The 21,006-nt window shown below is 43.2% G+C and overlaps 1 protein-coding gene across 3 annotated transcripts in view; it reads right to left on the reverse strand.

The window, feature by feature from the left end:
• Positions 1 to 21,006, reverse strand: part of LOC308310289 (uncharacterized protein) — a 151,196-nt gene that overhangs the window by 60,797 nt on the left and 69,393 nt on the right. For all 3 annotated transcript variants that reach the window (XM_080756569.1, XM_080756568.1, XM_080756570.1), the window contains exons 13-25: positions 17,264 to 17,317; positions 15,932 to 15,976; positions 13,835 to 13,888; positions 13,209 to 13,253; positions 11,620 to 11,673; positions 11,021 to 11,074; positions 7,901 to 7,954; positions 7,748 to 7,801; positions 7,579 to 7,632; positions 6,622 to 6,666; positions 3,267 to 3,320; positions 2,398 to 2,442; positions 1,906 to 1,959 (exon numbers count right to left, since the gene is read on the reverse strand). In XM_080756569.1, the coding sequence (XP_080612695.1) occupies positions 1,906 to 1,959; positions 2,398 to 2,442; positions 3,267 to 3,320; positions 6,622 to 6,666; positions 7,579 to 7,632; positions 7,748 to 7,801; positions 7,901 to 7,954; positions 11,021 to 11,074; positions 11,620 to 11,673; positions 13,209 to 13,253; positions 13,835 to 13,888; positions 15,932 to 15,976; positions 17,264 to 17,317 (666 nt within the window). The remainder of the gene's footprint in view (positions 1 to 1,905; positions 1,960 to 2,397; positions 2,443 to 3,266; positions 3,321 to 6,621; positions 6,667 to 7,578; positions 7,633 to 7,747; positions 7,802 to 7,900; positions 7,955 to 11,020; positions 11,075 to 11,619; positions 11,674 to 13,208; positions 13,254 to 13,834; positions 13,889 to 15,931; positions 15,977 to 17,263; positions 17,318 to 21,006) is intronic.

Below are 21,006 nucleotides of genomic sequence, written 5' to 3' on the forward strand. Positions count from 1 at the left end.
GTCCTGAAGCTACTATATGATGAGATGGATCTAAGATCTAGAGGGAGGTTGTTCCAATCGAATGGGGCTTTGTAGGAGAAAGACCTCCGCCCAACCACATTGGAGATTTTGGGGATTTTAAAGTAAGGGTATTGAAGATGTCTTAGTGGATAGGATGAGGTAGACTGAGCCAGGTACTGTTTTAAGTAATCAGGGCACCTAAAATAAATGCATTTATAAGTGAAGAGATACCAGTGTAGTTGCCGTCTTGATTTAGGCTGCAGCCAATTGAGTGATTTGTACATGAGGCAGTGGTGGGTATCATATGGGCATCTCAATACAAACCTGCACAGGGAGTTGTATAAAACATTTAGAGGTTTAAGATGAGAGTCAGTTGTGTTCTGATACACAACATCTGCGTAGTCAATAATGGGAAGAATCACTTGAGCAATAATTCTTTTCCTAACATCAAAGGAGAAGCAATTAATAGAACGGTAAAGTGAGCTAAGGCAACCATAGGTTTTTTTAGTAACGTAATCTATGTGTGGTTTGAAGGTAAACTCTGGGTCGAGCCACACTCCAAGATATTTAAAGGAGTCAACTTTCTCAAGTTGGGAGCCATTTGAAAAATGAATGTCTATTCCAAGTGTGCTTGCTTGACTGCGACGTGTGCCAAACACCATGCTGCAGGACTTCCTCTTATTCAACAGTAATTTATTATTGTGGAGCCAGTTCTGAACAAGGTTGAAATCGGATTGTAAGGATGATTGAATATGAGTTATGTCAGAGCCAGAATAATATATAACCGTGTCATCAGCATAGAGCTGAACTTGACTGTGTGAGCAAATGTCAGGTAAATCATTAATAAAAATAGAAAAAAGGAGTGGACCCAAGGTGGAACCTTGTGGGACACCTTTATCAATAATAGTATAATCGGATTGGGTACCTTGTGAAACAACATACTGGCGCCTATTATGGAGATAAGCATTGAACCAGAGGATGGCATTTCGCTGTAAGCCAATGGCATGGAGCTTGTCAAGAAGTAGATAATGGTCGACCACATCAAAGGCTTTGGATAAATCTATAAATATTGCTCCAGTAAGGAGGCCTTTACTGGAGGATAGGAGTACGTCATTGGTGAATTTTAGCAGGGCTGTAGTGGTGGAAAAATGTGGTCTGAAACCTGATTGGACTGGGGACAGGATGTTGTGTAGACTCAGATAATGTGAGAGCTGATTATAGATCAGTTTTTCAAATATTTTTGCAGTGGTACAGATAATGGAGATGGGACGATAGTTATTGGGATCAGATGTGTCCCCACTCTTAAAGATGGGGGTGACTTTCGCACATTTCCATATTGATGGAAATGAGGAGGTTGACAAAGAGAGGTTAAATAAATCAGCAAGGGGATACATGAGAATGTGAGCAGCAAGTTTGATGAATTTGGATTCAAGGCCATCCGGACCAGCCCCACAGCTTTCCTTCAGTTCACTGATGACACGATGTACATCTACAGGTGTGATGTTTTTAAATGAAAAGGACCCATTGTGTGTATTAATTGTAGATGGGCCTGCTGTGATATACGAGTTTGCATCTGGGGTGTTGGCACAGATATAGCCTATGTGACGGGAGAATAGCGCTTGATGTCCTTACGGGGCTGCCTGGAGCCACACATTCACAGTCATATGAGCCGGGCGGTGCTTATAGACGCCCTGCAACGGCATGGGTTCGTAAGGCAATCAAGCGCTCCCCTTCCCCAGTACAGCTGCAGAGATGCGGAAACAGCTGGGAATGATATGAAGTGATTGAAGGTGTGGTTTATCGGTGGAATTTACGGTCACGTGACGGTAACCACAGCCAATCAGAACACAAGTAGGATTCACTACAAAGTGTAGGACGATGGAGATGATGAGGTCGCCCGCTAACCTTTTCTCCAGCGGTGCCCGTCTCCCCGACTGGCCCGATGAAGCCCAGCAGACCCTGTGGACCAAAATAAAGAAAATAAGGGAAATAATGGCGTCTGATTTTCACACACTTCTTATGAGATGATTATCGTTTAAGTTATTTTTGTAATAATTAGCTGGAGAGTATCAACAACAAAACTCACTCGCACGCATGCACACGCACACACACACATTTCGATTTATTTATTTGAGTCCACATTTATAAAATACATTATCAAGGACACAAATATTTCCAGTTGCTTCCGATATACTGTGCACTCGAAACATCACGTGTCTCAGTGCTGGAGTCCAAACAAGCCCTAAATGTACAGAATATACAGTAGGCAACACATGAACTTATTCACAGCCAACATTGGTCACTTCAGTCACACACACACACACACACACACACACACACACACACACACACACACTAAACAAATAAAACAAAACGGTGGGAAAGAATTGCATTTACCCTCTCACCAAGCTTTCCAGTCTCGCCACTAATTCCGGTCTCGCCCTACATGCAGAGGAAGCTAAATTAGCATATTATAAATGTATTCATGCTTTTTTCTATGCATTTCATCTTGAATCATTACAGTGTCAACGTGCTTAGAGGGCCCCGCACCCCCCTAGTGGCGGGGAACGGGAGCGTTAACATCTAATTCACACACATCCCATGATGATGCATTATGAATGATGAAACATACGTTGTGCAGGGGAGGAGGGAGTGTGCTCCAGTGTTGATTTCGTCGACTAAAACTATGACGAAAAATGTTCGTCGACTACCTTTTTTCACTGACGGAAACTAAATGGAAACTAAGCTATGATGACTAAAACTAAGACTAAATATACTGTTCATCAACAAATAAAAACTAGACTAAAATGTTAGGAAGGGACTAGTGGATAAGAGATCCAGTATACGTCATTTTACACTTGGTTGCATGCTGAAAATAGCCGATCTACAAGTCCATAACGTGTTGCCCTGCGACGCATTGTGGGCTTGTAGATCGGCTATTTTCAGCAAGTGAAAAAAAAAGGCATTACGACGGCGTCAATAAGGCCCAACAAAATACATTTTGTTCGACTAAATCAACAACATTTTAGATTTAGTCGACTAATTCTACTAACTTTAATGACATTAAAACATTCCGGGTGACTAAAATGTGACTAAAACTAAATGAAAACTATTCAAGAGACTACGACTAAAACTAAAATCAAAATTTGCTGCCAAAAACCACACTGGTGTGCTCTGCTAAAGAGGGGAGTGTGTTTTCAGGGGAGGAGGGAGGGAGGGAGTGTGTTTTTGGGGCGGTATGAGGTGTGTTGCTCATTAGTTCTGACCTTGAGTCCTTCCGGGCCTGTGGATCCGGGGTACCCCGTCCTCCCCGGCCTGCCCTGAACAGAAAGACAAAATGACATGCCGAGACACAGAGAGAACGCCAGCATAGGGCAACAACTAGTGACTCACCGAATATTCGGCCGCAGAAAATATTCGGCAGAAAAAGGCTAAAAATGCATTTTCGGCCTATTCGGTTTAGGCCCGAAGAGGCAGAAAATATATCACCGAATAGTGTATATGCAATTAATGCATTCAAAAGAGCTGAATAAATGTTTTATGGACCCATAACCATTTATTTTGCCATAAATCAGGTAAGGTACGGCCATGATGGCAATGGTAGGAAAAAATATATACAATATTAATCATATTCGGATATTCGGTTTCGGCCAAGAATTTCCCTTTCGGTGCATCCCTATCAACAACATGCATTGCTCTTTACGGTAAACGTGCAAATGTACAATAAACAGTACAGTGTCTCAACAACCATGGTGAGCAACAAAAACCCAGGAATGTTCTACTGTGGCAAAGTGAGTTTAACATTCTTTAGTGAAGTGGTTTTCAACCCTTCATATTGAGGACCATTATTTATTGGGTTATTTGAGCCCCGGAACCACCATTTGATGACATTTAGCCTTCTCAGTCCCAAAACTTTGAATATTGTGTTGTCGTTGGATAAGATTGTGTCCACAATTACATGCCGTATATATTGATGTGGCGATCGAAACAACAATTCTTCTACAATCTCTAATTGTGTCAACTTCTTGTAAATTAAGTAATGCAGATGTTTAACAGTAATTTAACTCTTGAGAGAATATATGGGTTTCATTTTACGCTCTCAGAGTAAAAGATCTATTAGGGTCCATTTGGTTACCAACTCTCCATCTTCTAGCTGGGGACCACCTGGAGCCCTCCTCAAGGTGGTTCCCGGGACCACTGCTTTAATGCAATCAGACAGGACTTTTCTATTTGGTTGTATGGGCTGTCAAGGCCAGAAAGTAGTTTTTTGCCACTCATTAGGCGTTCCCACATAATTTTGGGAAAGTGAAAGTGAAAGTGCATCTATCTTACTGTATATTATGGATGGATATTGTCTTTAGCTTGTTTTAATGCCAAAAATGTGATTTCGAGACATTTTGAGTGAACGCCGGTAGCTCCATTTCCTCGATGGACAATATTTGGATAACTGATGCCAAAACATTGTGAGAAATTCTGGAAAAAAAGCTGAAAAAATAACCCCATCAGCACCAAAAAAAGAATGGCAGTTACTGCATCAAAGACTGCTTTAAAGCCTCTAAAAAAAAAAGCCTTGGCCCAAGTGTGTCCAGAGCTCGTGTGTGTGTTACACATTGGGAGACGTCAGTATGGTCAATGCAGAGGTCAGTCTGGATTACTGTTGTCGGCCTCGTCTAGTTCTATTGTGTGAACCTCGGGCGAGCTCCAGGCAAGCTCAGCATGGAGACACTGCAATGGATGAGTCTACCAGCATGGCCCTGTACCAGCATGGCCCTGTACCAGCATGGCCCTGTACCAGCATGGCCCTGTACCAGCATGGCCCTGTACCAGCATGCAGCATTGTCAGCTCAAAATGCAAGGCTGTCATTTCGTCATCTGAATGCCTGACAGTGATGAGCCGTTCCGTGACCACGAGAAGCCATAGCAATTTGCTAACCAATCTGGCGTCCGCGAGTGCACCGCAAGCAATAAGTAAGAGTAAGCGTCTATCAAGATAGCCATCTTATCCAGAACAATAGAGACGCTCCTGCCAGGGACCCATCGACAACTGGCCAAATTTAGACCACTGATCTTTTATATTATGGTGAGCCAGACATAAAGTTAGACTCCAGGCTCGTGGCCTGTCAGATGCGGTGGCGTGCAGGGGTGGCGTGCTACTATTGTGTCTCCTGCAGTGGTGGATCGCAAGTACTTTACTCAAGTACTATTTTTAGGTGTTTTTTTTCTTTAGTTCGTTGTTTATTAAACGCCATTGACAATGAAGGGAAAACTTACGTCATTGTGTAACTCATCTCGCCATATTGTCTCTTTATTGTCAATGGCATTTAATGTTTGTGTTGGCACTGTTTGTTTTACATCACCATTACATCACCTAATCAACACGAGTTACTTTAATATATTAGCACCCCTCACTGCTATAAAGTGTTTGTCCCTCCAGCTTTTTAACTTAATTATTCCATTCACAAGATTATAAGCGTTTATAGATACTAAACCCACGAGAACACAAGATGTATCGATTACTATTAATCCAGACTAGCCTCTCTTATATTCAACTCTGCAGATTAATTAATTTATTTATTTCCCCCAGATGGTCTAGTTACTTTAACCAATGTATTAACAATCTCGTCCACCATTGCTCACGAAAGCAACACCATTGACCCAATTATAGCCACTGCATCTAGCTTTTAATGAAAGTTCCCCGGGCATCGTTTTGGGATATGTTGGCCGATATGGGTCTTTTTTCTCAAGTCTGGAGTCAGTGTGGAGAATTGGAGATTACCCGGCAGTGTTGTTGAGTCACAGCTTCTTCTTCTGAAATACTTTATCTTTGCCTTGAAAAAGACCGTAAGGCGTACGGCTATATCCATTTAGCGTGCGCTACTGTTTGCTACAAAGCGACTGGAGGACGAGGTTTACAGACATACCAAGTAGCCAATCAAATGCCGATTAGGCTGGTTGCTGTATAGCCTACCCAATCAGCGATCACCAGGGGGCAGCGACAACACACACACACACACACACACACACACACACACACACACACACACACACACACACACACACAATAGCCTTCTATATAATGCTGCGCACATTTATTATATATACATTTAAAAAATACCCAGCATAATTTTTGAGAAGGCTAGCCTTACATACCCGCCGCCTATATGCACATATATATATTATTTTATCATGTAATGGTGAAATGGGTACTTTGGTGGTACTGTGAGAATGTTTTGATGCCAATAATACTTTTGTACTTTTACTTGTAATAAGAATAGAGGTATTTTACTTGTAACAAAATATCTCTACAGTATAATGTAGTATTGCTACTTTTACTTACAAGTAAAAAATATATATATATAAAAAGGGAAATCTGAAAACTTCAACCACTGCCTATTGCACACTACAGTAGTGTCACTACTGGCCAAGTCGTTACCACCAGTTGTACATAGCTTAACGGTAAGCCAAAGCTAAAGTTATGACAGATGCGTGGTGGTGGTAGTGGTGCAGTGTGTGTGTGTGTGTGTGTGTGTGTGTGTGTGGGTGGCACTGGAAGAGTTAACTACTAGTGTGTATTGGTGTGCAGACGTCTTTATTCACATCATGACATCCAGATGACCTCACCTCCAGTCCAGGAGGGCCAGCTGGCCCCGGAGGCCCCTCGTCACCCTGGGAGGAGAACAACAACAGGGGCCAAAGGTCAGGGACAGTTCATTTAGACCTACAGTAGATTCTACAAAAAATGCTTCCGAATGCTGACAGGACCCCAACACAAAATGAGCTTGATTGGTTATTTTCAGCGAAGATATTTGGTGTAGATGAAAAAAAAAAATCACACCCCGTGTGAAGTGAACACTCTTATCGTAACATAAATTCGTAGACATAAATTATCCATTCACTGTCAACGGGAATTTAATGTGTAAGACGGAAATCTACCTTCAAAAAAGGAGGGGGGGCGACTGATCAATGAAGTGTAGTCAGGAAAAGTGCTTATCAAGCGCTTGAAATGTAAAATAAGGTGAACGATATTGGAATGAGTATCGTCAGGCAACCATCTCTTCTCTTATCATTTTTACAGGTGACTTGAAAGTTCCAGCTGTCAACAAACACCAAGAGCACTCGTCTAGTCTAGTGGCGATATTATAGTCAGGAGATTTTCAGGATTGGCTGGCCTCTAAGCCAATGGGAGACTATAAGCGCTATACTATACGGACAACGGGAAGTCTCCCATTGGCTATAATAAGCCCATGGCCAATGGTAGGCTAAGCCTTGTATACGGCCCGTATAGCAGCCACCTGTATACTTCCTTTCTTTGGTTTCTGAAACAGCTCAGATTAAGTTATGCTCCGCCTCCATCACGCTCACGCACTGAAACAATTGTGAGTGTGTAAAGAGGCTATTTCCGGCGTGTGTGTTCCGTGTGGCAACATGGTGACACATGGTGACATGTGTCACCATGGTGACATGTGTCACCATCTGTCACCGTCTGTCACCGTCTGTCTGTCACCGTCTGGGAGGAGAGGACTCCTCCCAGACAACACTGCAGACACAAAACTTTCAAGAAACTGAACTCAAACCCACCTCGAAACCAGGTATTCCTCTTGGCCCAGGCAACCCCCTCAACCCTGGCATCCCCTAGGGGGCGACAACACAACACAACACAAGCTTTTCACTGTTTTTATGCACAAGGATTGATATCTATATATCTATATTATACAGTAAATATCGGTGGGATGCCACTAATACCAACCTTGAGTCCCTCAGGCCCGTTGTGTCCTGGCGGGCCGATATCTCCAGGGAAACCCTTCAGGGAAAAGGAAACCGCAGTGTTACTCTGAGAGGGTGAAACGTGTGACTTAAAGTCAATGAGGAAATGCAGTACAGCATACTTAGTGACTCTTACCTCAGGACCAAGTGGACCCGCTAAACCATCAGGGCCGTTATCACCTGGTTTACCCTAGAAAACATTAGTAATATCACCTTTATCACCTGGTTTACCCTAGAAAACATTAGTAATATCACCTTTATCACCTGGTTTACCCTAGAAAACATTAGTAATATCACCTTTATCACCTGGTTTACCCTAGAAAACATTAGTAATATCACCTTAATATCACCAGGTTTACCCTAGAAAACATTAGTAATATCACCTTTATCACCTGGTTTACCCTAGAAAACATTAGTAATATCACCTTTATCACCTGGTTTACCCTAGAAAACATTAGTAATATCACCTTTATCACCTGGTTTACCCTAGAAAACATTAGTAATATCACCTTAATATCACCAGGTTTACCCTAGAAAACATTAGTAATATCACCTTAATATCACCTGGTTTACCCTAGAAAACATTAGTAATATCACCTTTATCACCTGGTTTACCCTAGAAAACATTAGTAATATCACCTTTATCACCTGGTTTACCCTAGAAAACATTAGTAATATCACCTTAATATCACCAGGTTTACCCTAGAAAACATTAGTAATATCACCTTTATCACCTGGTTTACCCTAGAAAACATTAGTAATATCACCTTTATCACCTGGTTTACCCTAGAAAACATTAGTAATATCACCTTTATCACCTGGTTTACCCTAGAAAACATTAGTAATATCACCTTAATATCACCTGGTTTACCCTAGAAAACATTAGTAATATCACCTTTATCACCTGGTTTACCCTAGAAAACATTAGTAATATCACCTTTATCACCTGGTTTACCCTAGAAAACATTAGTAATATCACCTTAATATCACCAGGTTTACCCTAGAAAACATTAGTAATATCACCTTTATCACCTGGTTTACCCTAGAAAACATTAGTAATATCACCTTTATCACCTGGTTTACCCTAGAAAACATTAGTAATATCACCTTTATCACCTGGTTTACCCTAGAAAACATTAGTAATATCACCTTTATCACCTGGTTTACCCTAGAAAACATTAGTAATATCACCTTTATCACCTGGTTTACCTGGTACTCTGTCCTCAGATAAACGGACCAGATAGACAAACTAGTAGGATCACAAGAGGATCAGCAAAGCGTATACACCACATTTGGTCAGTCTTCTTACTCAGTACAAGGAATACACCTGTGGAATGCCCTACCAACTGAAATAAAACGACAAACTGTTTCATGATGAAGTCAAACTCTATACATTGCAACGGTTTCATGTTTTTACCACTTGATTTTTGTATTGTCCCTGTTAAATAAACGCATAAATAAAATAAAGTACCATGGGTCAACTCAACTCGATCTGAAAGTGAAGAAGGCAGCACTTGCATGGAGGGCCCTGACTAAACTCAGCTCCTTCTATGCAACGGTACTCTCTTGATTCTCTTAATTCTCCTACATGGCAGTGAATGCTGGACCCTGAAGCCAACCCTGCAGAAGTCTGCTGCGTGCAGTACTTAACATCAGCAGGGAGTACTGTACATGTTAGCAACACTATACCCTGTATGAGGGATTACCAAGGGTGAGCCAGGAAATATAGCTGGCAGGATAATCTAATGAGAGTAGCAGGACACTGCCAAAGACATCAACAGCCGCCAGCCAGCAAACTGGTGCTGTGGGAACCAACACACGGGCATCGATCACGAGGACGTTTCACTGTTCCCACAATAACATAATATGTTAATATAGTATGTGGACGTACTCAAGAAAGCGCAAAGGAGCGCAAAGCACCAACCAACTGGCCAAATGTATGGAGAACCAAAGCACCAACCAACTGGCCAAATGTATGGAGAACCAAAGCACCAACGAACTGGCCAAATGTATGGAGAACCAAAGCACCAACCAACTGGCCAAATGTATGGAGAACCAAAGCACCAACGAACTGGCCAAATGTATGGAGAACCAAAGCACCAACCAACTGGCCAAATGTATGGAGAACCAAAGCACCAACCAACTGGCCAAATGTATGGAGAACCAAAGCACCAACGAACTGGCCAGATGTATGGAAAACCGGGATGACTGATGAATTGAAGATGGAGGGCTCCACGATGGCGGGCGCTATAGTTATTATGGCGTGCGTACGCTTTTCCAACATGTCAATAGTCCGACATGCGGAAAAACTACCGGATTGAGGTTGGCGAACATGCGTTAAGGTTGGCGAACATGCGTTAAGGTTGGCGAACATGCGTTAAGGTTGGCGAACATGCGTTAAGGTTGGCGAACATGCGTTAAGGTTGGCGAACATGCGTTAAGGTTGGCGAACGAACATGCGTTAAGGTTGGCGAACATGCGTTAAGGTTGGCGAACATGCGTTAAGGTTGGCGAACGAACATGCGTTAAGGTTGGCGAACATGCATTAAGGTTGGCGAACATGCGTTAAGGTTGGCGAACATGCGTTAAGGTTGGCGAACATGCGTTAAGGTTGGCGAACATGCGTTAAGGTTGGCGAACATGCGTTAAGGTTGGCGAACATGCGTTAAGGTTGGCGAACGAACATGCGTTAAGGTTGGCGAACATGCGTTAAGGTTGGCGAACATGCGTTAAGGTTGGTGAACATGCGTTAAGGTTGGCGAACATGCGTTAAGGTTGGCGAACGAACATGCGTTAAGGTTGGCGAACATGCATTAAGGTTGGCGAACATGCGTTAAGGTTGGCGAACATGCGTTAAGGTTGGCGAACATGCGTTCTGTATATGATCACCTTAATCTGATCGGCTAAACATCTGCCTTTTAGTTAAGATTGCAGGACGGAGTGAAAACATTCAATGACGTCACAACGCGGAAGCAACTGGCGCTGCCAGACGACGGAGAACACGTGCAACAACCGTTAAATATAAGACCAGCGATTCTGGATTAATAGTAACCTAATACGTCTGTGGTGCAGAAAGACACATGCAATGAAAAGTAACACTGCATTGCAGACAATTCACAGTGACAGCAGTGGTTGGTGTTTCTGGGAGTCTGGCGCTATGACAGAGGTCTGGGCAACACATGTATGGAGGATTCGGTGTCTGTTTATATGCTACGAGTCGTAGCCAGCGTTTAACTGACGGTGGGAAAGAATATACCTGTGGTCCAGGTTCTCCGCGAGGACCTGGCAACCCCGGCGAGCCTTGGATCCCCTACAAAATAAGATACACCACAGTGTAAACATGGCAACGAGGCAGGAACACGCGTCTCGCTCGGACACTGTTCCTGGAGCGTCCACAGGGGGGAAAGAAGTTAATTTTGCATAAAAAATAGAATTATACAAAAATGATTTTTTAAACATTTGTATGGGGGCTCCCTAGCACAAAATATTTCCGCGGCCAAATGCATTTTCATTTGAGGGCCCACACGAAAAACATGCAGTAATCCTGGTCTCTATACTGCCTGATGGAGGGGAAAGGAACTGGTCGGAAAAAATTACGTGTTCCTTCCACGCGCTACATCCGGCCGGAGAAACCCCCCCCCCCCCTGTCAGGTGAAAAGAAGCAGCTTGGACTCCTCATGCATAGAAGGAAGCATGAGGTCAGTCCGCTGCCCCCCCCTCAGGTTGGCAGAGGAAGTGTAGCGCCCAGGATTACATTAGATAATTGACACTGGGTGAAAGAAATGGGTTGCAAAATTGTGGGAGAAAAAAAAACAATCGGTCAAGTCTCCATTGCGTGAAGCTAAAAAGAATAACCTTGTCCCCCTGGAATCCAAGCTCTCCCACCTCTCCGGGCAAGCCGATTTCCCCCTGAAAAATATACAAACATTTAAAACAGACAAAAAACAAAACCCAACAACATAAGGGCATTTATCAGAATGCCGATTAAACCACAGCCTTTGTTTTTTTTGTTTTTTTAATCTTGGTTTAAATTTTCACAGTAAACCTGGATTAATCTTCATCCTGTTTCAAATCACCACTACTTTAAACTTCGATTTAAACATCAATGGGGGGGGGGATTACTTTTAAATTTGCAGTAGAGGTGGTTTAAAAACGTTAGCATCAGCCGCGGCGTTCACAGCTAGCCTCTCACCTGCAATATATCAGATGGCTGATATACAGTTATACGACCGCGTCGCTCGCTAAAAAACAACAGTAGAGCGTTGTGAGCTTACAGATCTGTTCCAGTCGTGCTACGGTGCTTACAGATCTGTTCCAGTCGAGGCTACGGTGCTTACAGATCTGTTCCAGTCGAGGCTACGGTGCTTACAGATCTGTTTTCCGGTCGCGCTACGGTGCTTCCAAATGCAATCATTCCAATCACGAGGTGCTCTTTTGTTTACATAAAGACATCATCTAATATTTTAACCCCGTGTCATTTGGAAACTATCATGGCCGATATATAACTCTATGCATGGCCATATAGGGGAACAGATCTATAGACCCGCCAAGCACCGACAGAGCGACACGTTGTGAGCTTAAAAGTCTGTTGTTTTTTAGCGAGCGACACCGTTGCGCAACGTGGGTTTATTAATCCATTCTGACCTGAGATCAGATTCATACGAGGTTTCCACTGGACACACACTGGTCTGATTATAACCCATTCTGACCTGAGATCAGATTCATACGAGGTTTCCACTGGACACACACTGGTCTGATTAACCCATTCTGACCTGAGATCAGATTCTAAAAAATGTCAGTCGTTCTTCGATTTTTCAAAAATAGCAGACCTACAAGCTATGAGCTTGTAGATCTGCTATTTTTCAATAGCTAAAGCACAACATGATGCTATAACACCAAAATGGGTTCCCGTTCAGAATGGGTTAATATTATTATGATGCAGGCACACTATTTAACATCGGCGGTGAAGTGAATTAAATAGTAACGCTAATGATATCGGCTCAAGAGGAGTTGATTGTTCCCGTTTATTTACAGCGAAAAAAAAACCAAGATGGCGGACTGTGTACAAAGTTTAATCCATGAATTTAGCACAGCTGGTTCACCGATCTGTTAAGGTGATGCTTAAAATAACGTGGTGCAACACGTCGTACGACTCCAATTAAAATAAATCCTTGATCGACAAAGCCTTGATTAAGTACTACAAACTAAGCTTTAGTTGTTATTTGATCAACCAAGCCTTGATTAACAACTATAAACTAAAGCTTTAGTTATTATCTCCTGGTGCAGTTTGGAGGCACTGAGGGTCTTTACTGCGAAACCTCTCAAGTCGTTATCTTTCCCCCCCCCCGCGTGCAACGATGTGAGAATAACAACGACGTGGTGGTCGTCTCGAGCATGCTTGGATGCAGGAGGTTAATAGACTAAGAAAGACATATTCAGATCACCTTATCACCTTTCAGTCCTGGTTCCCCTGGGTTGCCTGGTACTCCCTTTGGAAGAGGGAGAAAACAAAACAAACAGGAAGGAAAAAAAAGAAAGGAAAACGGAAACATGATGAATGAGCAGGCCCTGGTATTTCCCTATTAGCTGGTGTTTAAATGCCCCAGCGTTCCCCCATGTTCCAAAACCCAGATTCCCGTTACATACAAATCAAGACCAGAGAGAGAATGCTTAGCCCATTGAGACCTGAGAACGCGTCTGCGTCGCCTTAGCTTTTAAACGACCATTATTTAAAACTTTAGCTGGTGAAAAATAGCAGAGCTCATAGAGCGGCACCGAGTGCTGCCGTGCTATGAGCTTTTTTTTTCTTTTCGTGTGAAAATGTGACGCAAATCTTTGAATATATATTCACAAGCGAACATTTGAACTCAAATATTTGCTTCTGGGGAGGTCCCTGGAAGAACATAATTTCAGATGGGGGTCGGCGGGCCAAATACAGTACATATAGGCTATAATTCTGGGGGTCCTTGACGTGAAAAGGTTTGAGAACCCACTGATATAAACATCATATGATTTATGAAAACCTGTCATTTTGTAGACTAGGTCTCAAGGGGTTAACGGGACGTTTTACCTTGAGTCCTGGCGGTCCGGGCGAGCCCATGGCGCCAACGGGGCCCGTGTCTCCCTGCCAACCAACAACACAGAAGAGACACGCACTCAGAACACGGCAATGAGGCACGCATCGCATTATACAGTATACCATAATGAGGCACGCATCGCATTATACAGTATACCATAATGAGGCACGCATCGCATTATACAGTATAACATAATGAGGCACGCATCGCATTATACAGTATAACATAATGAGGCACGCATCACATTATACAGTATACCATAATGAGGCACGCATCGCATTATACAGTATACCATAATGAGGCACGCATCACATTATACAGTATACCATAATGAGGCACGCATCGCATTATACAGTATACCATAATGAGGCACGCATCACATTATACAGTATACCATAATGAGGCACGCATCGCATTATACAGTATAACATAATGAGGCACGCATCGCATTATACAGTATAACATAATGAGGCACGCATCGCATTATACAGTATAACATAATGAGGCACGCATCGCATTATACAGTAAACCATAATGAGGCACGCATCCATTATACAGTATACCCTAATGAGGCACGCATCGCATTATACAGTATACCATAATGAGGCACGCATCGCATTATACAGTATAACATAATGAGGCACGCATCGCATTATACAGTATACCCTAATGAGGCACGCATCGCATTATACAGTATACCATAATGAGGCACGCATCCATTATACAGTATACCATAATGAGGCACGCATCGCATTATACAGTATAACATAATGAGGCACGCATCGCATTATACAGTATACCCTAATGAGGCACGCATCGCATTATACAGTATACCATAATGAGGCACGCATCGCATTATACAGTATACCATAATGAGGCACGCATCGCATTATACAGTATACCCTAATGAGGCACGCATCGCATTATACAGTATACCATAATGAGGCACGCATCGCATTATACAGTATACCATAATGAGGCACGCATCACATTATACAGTATACCATAATGAGGCACGCATCACATTATACAGTATACCATAATGAGGCACGCATCACATTATACAGTATACCATAATGAGGCACGCATCGCATTATACAGTATACCATAATGAGGCACGCATCACATTATACAGTATACCATAATGAGGCACGCATCGCATTATACAGTATACCATAATGAGGCACGCATCACATTATACAGTATACCATAATGAGGCACGCATCACATTATACAGTATACCATAATGAGGCACGCATCGCATTATACAGTATACCATAATGAGGCACGCATCGCATTATACAGTATACCATAATGAGGCACGCATCGCATTATACAGTATACCCTAATGAGGCACGCATCACATTATACAGTATACCATAATGAGGCACGCATCGCATTATACAGTATACCATAATGAGGCACGCATCGCATTATACAGTATACCATAATGAGGCACGCTGCATCACATAAAGTACACCATAATGAGGCACATAGACATTTCAAAACGAATTCATTTAAAGACCTTTTAAGCGTCGTACGAAGCCAACTCGAGTCGTGACAACTGCTGTGTTTTTTTACAACTTTCTAATTATTTGTTTGGCCCAAAACATTGTGTTTATTGTCATGATTTGTCACGACAAAGAGTTGGCTTTGTCCGCGGCGTATAAACGTCTTTAAATAAATACTTTCTGAAAAGTCTATGTCGCTCACGGCGCTCTCTATCCTTTTATAACTAAATGGTGGCGCACAACACTACACTGACTTTATCAACAGGAAACACAGATTTATCTGCGTTTCCAGACTTGCGCGCCATTCCTTCCACAATAGCCACTTGTTTGGGACTTTGTTTCTATTATTACACTAATTGTACTTATTGACAATGTTGTCTGTGTTTTGGTTAATGCTCCATTTCTTTGGCTGTGGGTTTTTGGTGAAGTTATCTGGTGTAGATAGATAGAGGGGGAAAGAAAAGTAAAAGGACCTCGTAGAACCCTGAGGGACTCCGGTGAACAAAAAGGACCTCGTAGAACTCTGAGGGACTCAAACGGTCAACAAAATAATTATCTAGGGTGATTAATTATACTCACAATCAGGCCTGCAACTCCACACGGGCCGGGAGCTCCCAGCTCGCCCTGAGAGAGAGAGAGAGAGAGAGAGAGAGAGAGAGAGAGAAGACATAGGCACAGAAAGACACTGTCAACAGAGCTGTACAGCTGTATGGGAACATACATGTGTTACTGTGTGGGCGGTCCTCCATGCTCCATGACGTATACTGTACAGTATCAGTGCACACACTCTATACTGTGTTTCTTTGTGTGTGTGTGTGTGTGTGTGTGTGTGTGTGTGTGTGTGTGTGTGTGTGTGTGTGTGTGTGCGCACGCGTGTCCATTAGTTCATGTAATATCAAGTCGCTCCTATCATACGCCAACGTAATGATTGAGGTTCTGTCGCAAAAACACAGAGTTTAGTCATTCAACATATCTAGTCCGTTGTTACACCACATGACAGACAGACAGACAGACAGACAGACAGACAGACAGACAGACAGACAGACAGACAGACAGACAGACAGACAGACAGACAGACAGACAGACAGACAGACAGTTCTGTGTGTATGTATGAATGGAGATGCATTGAGCCAAGTGGAACATCCCCTCTGCTGTGACAGGAAATGAGGCTGGAGGAGGAGGTCAGAGGTCCTCGGAGGTCAGAGGTCCTCGGAGGTCGGCCAACCTAATGAACTAAATTGTTTGTTTTTTTTTGCAATTATTTACACATTTTGCATCTGAATTGTCACCTACCGTACCTAATGACATGCCCAAAAATAGGGATACCAGGTAGAAAGTAAAAAAATAAAAAGATGTTTGTGCTGCAATCTGAATAATATGAATAATTAGGCGTAGGTGTCACCGATCCAAATCTTGCTATAAAGAATGTGAATGTAATGTATGTGTATGTGGTCAGGTATTTTAGAAGGAAGCATGAGGTCAGTCTGCTGCCCTAACCAAGGTTGTCCGAGGAAGTGTATAGCACCCAGGATTACATTAGATAATTGACACTTGGTGAAAAAAAAATGGGTTGCAAAATCGTGGGATAAAAATTAAGAAATAAATGTATCATTCCCACCGCCTCAGCATCCTCTTTGCGGTATTTAGTTCTTCACCACGTTAAATGTATGGGAAATGTGGATTCTAAGACAGTATATTTGTTTATTTTAAACGTATGTCCTTGAATAGTTCAATGTTATGTTCATCATAGTAACTCTGAATCATTATCATTAAATGGTTCATTGTGTTGAACTCTAAGTGTCTGACTGAACTGATTAAGTGTACCGACTGTCTGAGCCAGGCGTTTGATGGTGTTTGATGGTTATTAGGGACACGTTTCCTAAAATGGATCCATCATAATCAATAACTTACTGGGTTCCCATCAGGGCCTGGCGGTCCCTTCTCTCCCAAGTCCCCAGGAAACCCCTGTGCGCTCAAACACACACGCACACACGCACACACGCACACACACACACACACACACACACACACACACACACACACACACACACACACACACACACACACACACACACAGAAACAAACAGAGAGAAGTCCTGTCATCAAACAGGCTTTTTTTCATATCATATTTGCAGTTTATGTTTGATCGTTTATGTTATACAGTTTATGTTTGATCACAGGCCTCGTTTCGAGGTTGAATTGTTCGCTCGTGTAATTATGGTGCGTTCACACCACGGGCAGATGAAACGATGCAAAGATGCGTTGTGTGAGTTGATTTGGAGCAGCTGTGCATGCGTCGCTGCGCCTTCTTCAACGTCATGTCGCTGCATGGCTCCCTGTGACAATGAACGGTAGACTGCATCTTTGCATCTTCATGTCGCTGTGCTTCCATTGACAATAAATGGTAGACCGCATCTTTGCATCTTCATGTCGCTGTGCTTCCATTGACACTAAATGGTAGACTGCATCTTTGCATCTTCATGTCGCTGTGCTTCCATTGACACTAAATGGTAGACTGCATCTTTGCATCTTCATGTCGCTGTGCTTCCATTGACACTAAATGGTAGACTGCATCTTTGCATCTTCATGTCGCTGTGCTTCCATTGACACTAAATGGTAGACTGCATCTTTGCATCTTCATGTCGCTGTGCTTCCATTGACACTAAATGGTAGACAGCATCTTTGCATCTTCATGTCGCTGTGCTTCCATTGACACTAAATGGTAGACTGCATCTTCGCATCTTCATGTCGCTGCCTTCCACTGACAATGAACGGTAGACTGCATCTTTGCATCTGCTCCGTGTGAGCGCAACGTTAGGAGGGGACGCACTAAACGCACAGCCACCGCCAGGGTTGTTTTCGTCGACTAAAACTAAGACGAAAAATGTTCGTCGACTACCTTTTTCCACTGACGAAAACTAAATGGAAACTAAATGAAAACTAAGCTACGATAACTAAAACTAAGACTAAATATTATCGACAATTTCGTCAACAAATAAAAACTAGACTACAATGTTAGAAAGGGACTAGTGGACAAGAGATCCAGTATAAGTCATTTTACACTTGCATGCTGAAAATAGCCGATCTGCTATTTTCAGCAAGTGTAAAATCTGTCATTACGACGGCATCAAGGTCCACCAAAACTATACCCAACACAAAAACATTCCAGGTGACTAAAATATGTGACTAAAACTAAATGAAAACTATTCAAGGGACTATGACTAAAACTAAAATCAAAATGTGCTGCCAAAAACAACATTGGACTGGCCCACCGCCGCACAACGGGCACTTCCACAGAAGGGCCAGAACATTATGCATTATAAAACCCAGCAGATCGCCAGCAGAACACTGAGTCAGAACACACCACTCAGCACATTCAATTCCTAGGAGACCGGCAGGAAATTCCATGCTGAGGGTTTCCGAGAGACAGGCCATGCGTGCGCGGTTAGCGCGCGCTGCCAGAGATGGGCCGTTCGTGCGTGGCTAGTGCACTGCCAGAGATGGGCCGTTCGTGCGCGGCTAGCGTGCGCTGCCAGAGACGGGCCGTGCGCGCGCGGCTAGCGAGAGACGAGGCCATGCGTGCGCGGCCGTGCGCGCACTGCCAGCGAGCGCCTGGGGTGGAAAAAGTACTTTTGATTGTTTTACTTAAGAAAAATTTGCAGTGCCCACAGTGTAAAAGAAACATACTCTGTTACAAGTAGGAGTCCTATTGTTGTAAAACTTACTGGAGTACAAAATAATCTGCACCAAAAAAGTTAAAAGTAGTAAAATGTGTTCTATGAAGAAATTCACAAGTTGACGATTCAAGTTCACAAGGCATGACGATTCCACACGTCGTTCTCAGCTATTTTCAAATAGCTAAGGTTATAAAATAGGGCTCAACTGTCCCGAGAAAAGAAAAACAGGAAAAAAAACCCTCTCCTGGCTCAGGAACTGCTGACAGGGCTCCTTCCTTTTCTCTCTCCGCTATGCCGGCGTTCACGGTTCCATTCTGGAAGCAGGACAAGAGGCGTGGCATGGGGGGGGGTGCGGGGCGCGGGGCGCGGGCCGGCCGGGCCGCGCCACGTGCTCAGCGCACGCTCGCCGCCCGCCCGTGCCAAGATCAACAGCACCGCCGCGGCTCAGCGCTCCACGCCCCACAGAAGCGAGCCTTGAATGGGTTAAGCGTGCTTAACCCATTCTGGGCGGGAAGTACCCCCTTTTTGGTGTTTTAAACATTAATGTTATATAATTTAGCTGTTGAAAAATAGCAGATCTACAAGCTCGTAGCGCGCCACCGAGTGGCGCGCTACGAGCTTGTAGGTCTGCTATTTTTGGAAAGATTGTTAAAATGTGGCACAAATCATTGAATATTATATTTCAGAGCAGAACATTCTTAACTAAAATATTTGCTTCTCGGAGGAGGGTCCCTGGAACTACATATTTTGAGATGGGGGTCCGCATGGTCCAATAGAGATAATTCGGGGGGTCCCTGACATGAAAAAGGTTGAGCACCACTGACATAGAAAACATTTAAATGGACCTCAGTCCAGAATGGGTTAAAGCTCCCTGTGGAGGTCTTTCTCTGCCTCTCTCAACGCGAGACGGGAAAATAAAACTAAAAACACACAAAAAGAAAAAAACAAAACCGCCGACTAAAGCAGCAAAACGGCCCCAGAGATGGACAGAGGACAGAGGCCGCGTCTGTGTGACAAGAGGCTGATGTAGAAAATATGGAGAAAGCAATAAGAGGCTAATTGTTGCAACATGGGGCGGGCCCACAACAAGACACATCAGACGGAATAATGTTGGAAAAGTGCCGTGGCTTTCCAAGAAAATGTCGATAAGTTAACCCATTCTGACCTGAGATCAGATTCATACGAGGTTTCCACTGGACACACACTGGTCTGATGAACCCATTCTGACCTGAGATCAGATTCTAAAAATGTCAGTCGTTCTTCGAATTTTTCAAAAATAGCAGACCTACAAGCTCGTATCGCGCCACTCGGTGGCGCGATATGAGCTTGTAGATCTGCTATTTTTCAATAGGTAAAGCATAACATGATGCTAACACCAAAATGGGTGCCCGGTCAGAATGGGTTAAATTCGTTTTGATCGGAAACACATGTTGCATCCTCCAAACTTTTTCCGTTATGCATCGACTACTTGGGTAGCAGCGCTGCTAATTGAAACATCTCCGTTATTTTTGGTGTCCCCCGCCCGGCGTGTGCACGCCTGTCATGTGTTGCATGCCTGTTGTGTGCATGCAGAACATGCCCTGCCTGTCCAGCCAGTGGTTTTAGGACCTGCATACAACACGTGTGTGAACGTTTTGTGTCAAGTTGACAGCGTGGCAATATGTGACTGAATTTGACTGAGGGACTGCCATTGGATTTTTTTTGAATTTTCGTTTTCGTTTCATGTCATGTGAAAGCAGGGAATCATATCATATTGGTTGTTCAGTTTGACCCACCGGTTTGGGAGATATGGCTTATACTAGTAATGTCTTGCAGAGAAACAGCGAGTTGAGAAAACTGGCTTGAAAGGTTCACTTCTGTGGTCTCTAACATTACACCTAGATACATGTTTAAGCATTTATTTCATATTTACATGTCTTCTGTGGACTCCAACATTACACCTAGCTACATGTTTAAGCATTTATTTCATTTTTACAT

The sequence above is a fragment of the Protomyctophum bolini genome (genome assembly GCF_963924005.1).
Source record: "Protomyctophum bolini genome assembly, chromosome: 22".
Taxonomy (NCBI): domain Eukaryota; kingdom Metazoa; phylum Chordata; class Actinopteri; order Myctophiformes; family Myctophidae; genus Protomyctophum; species Protomyctophum bolini.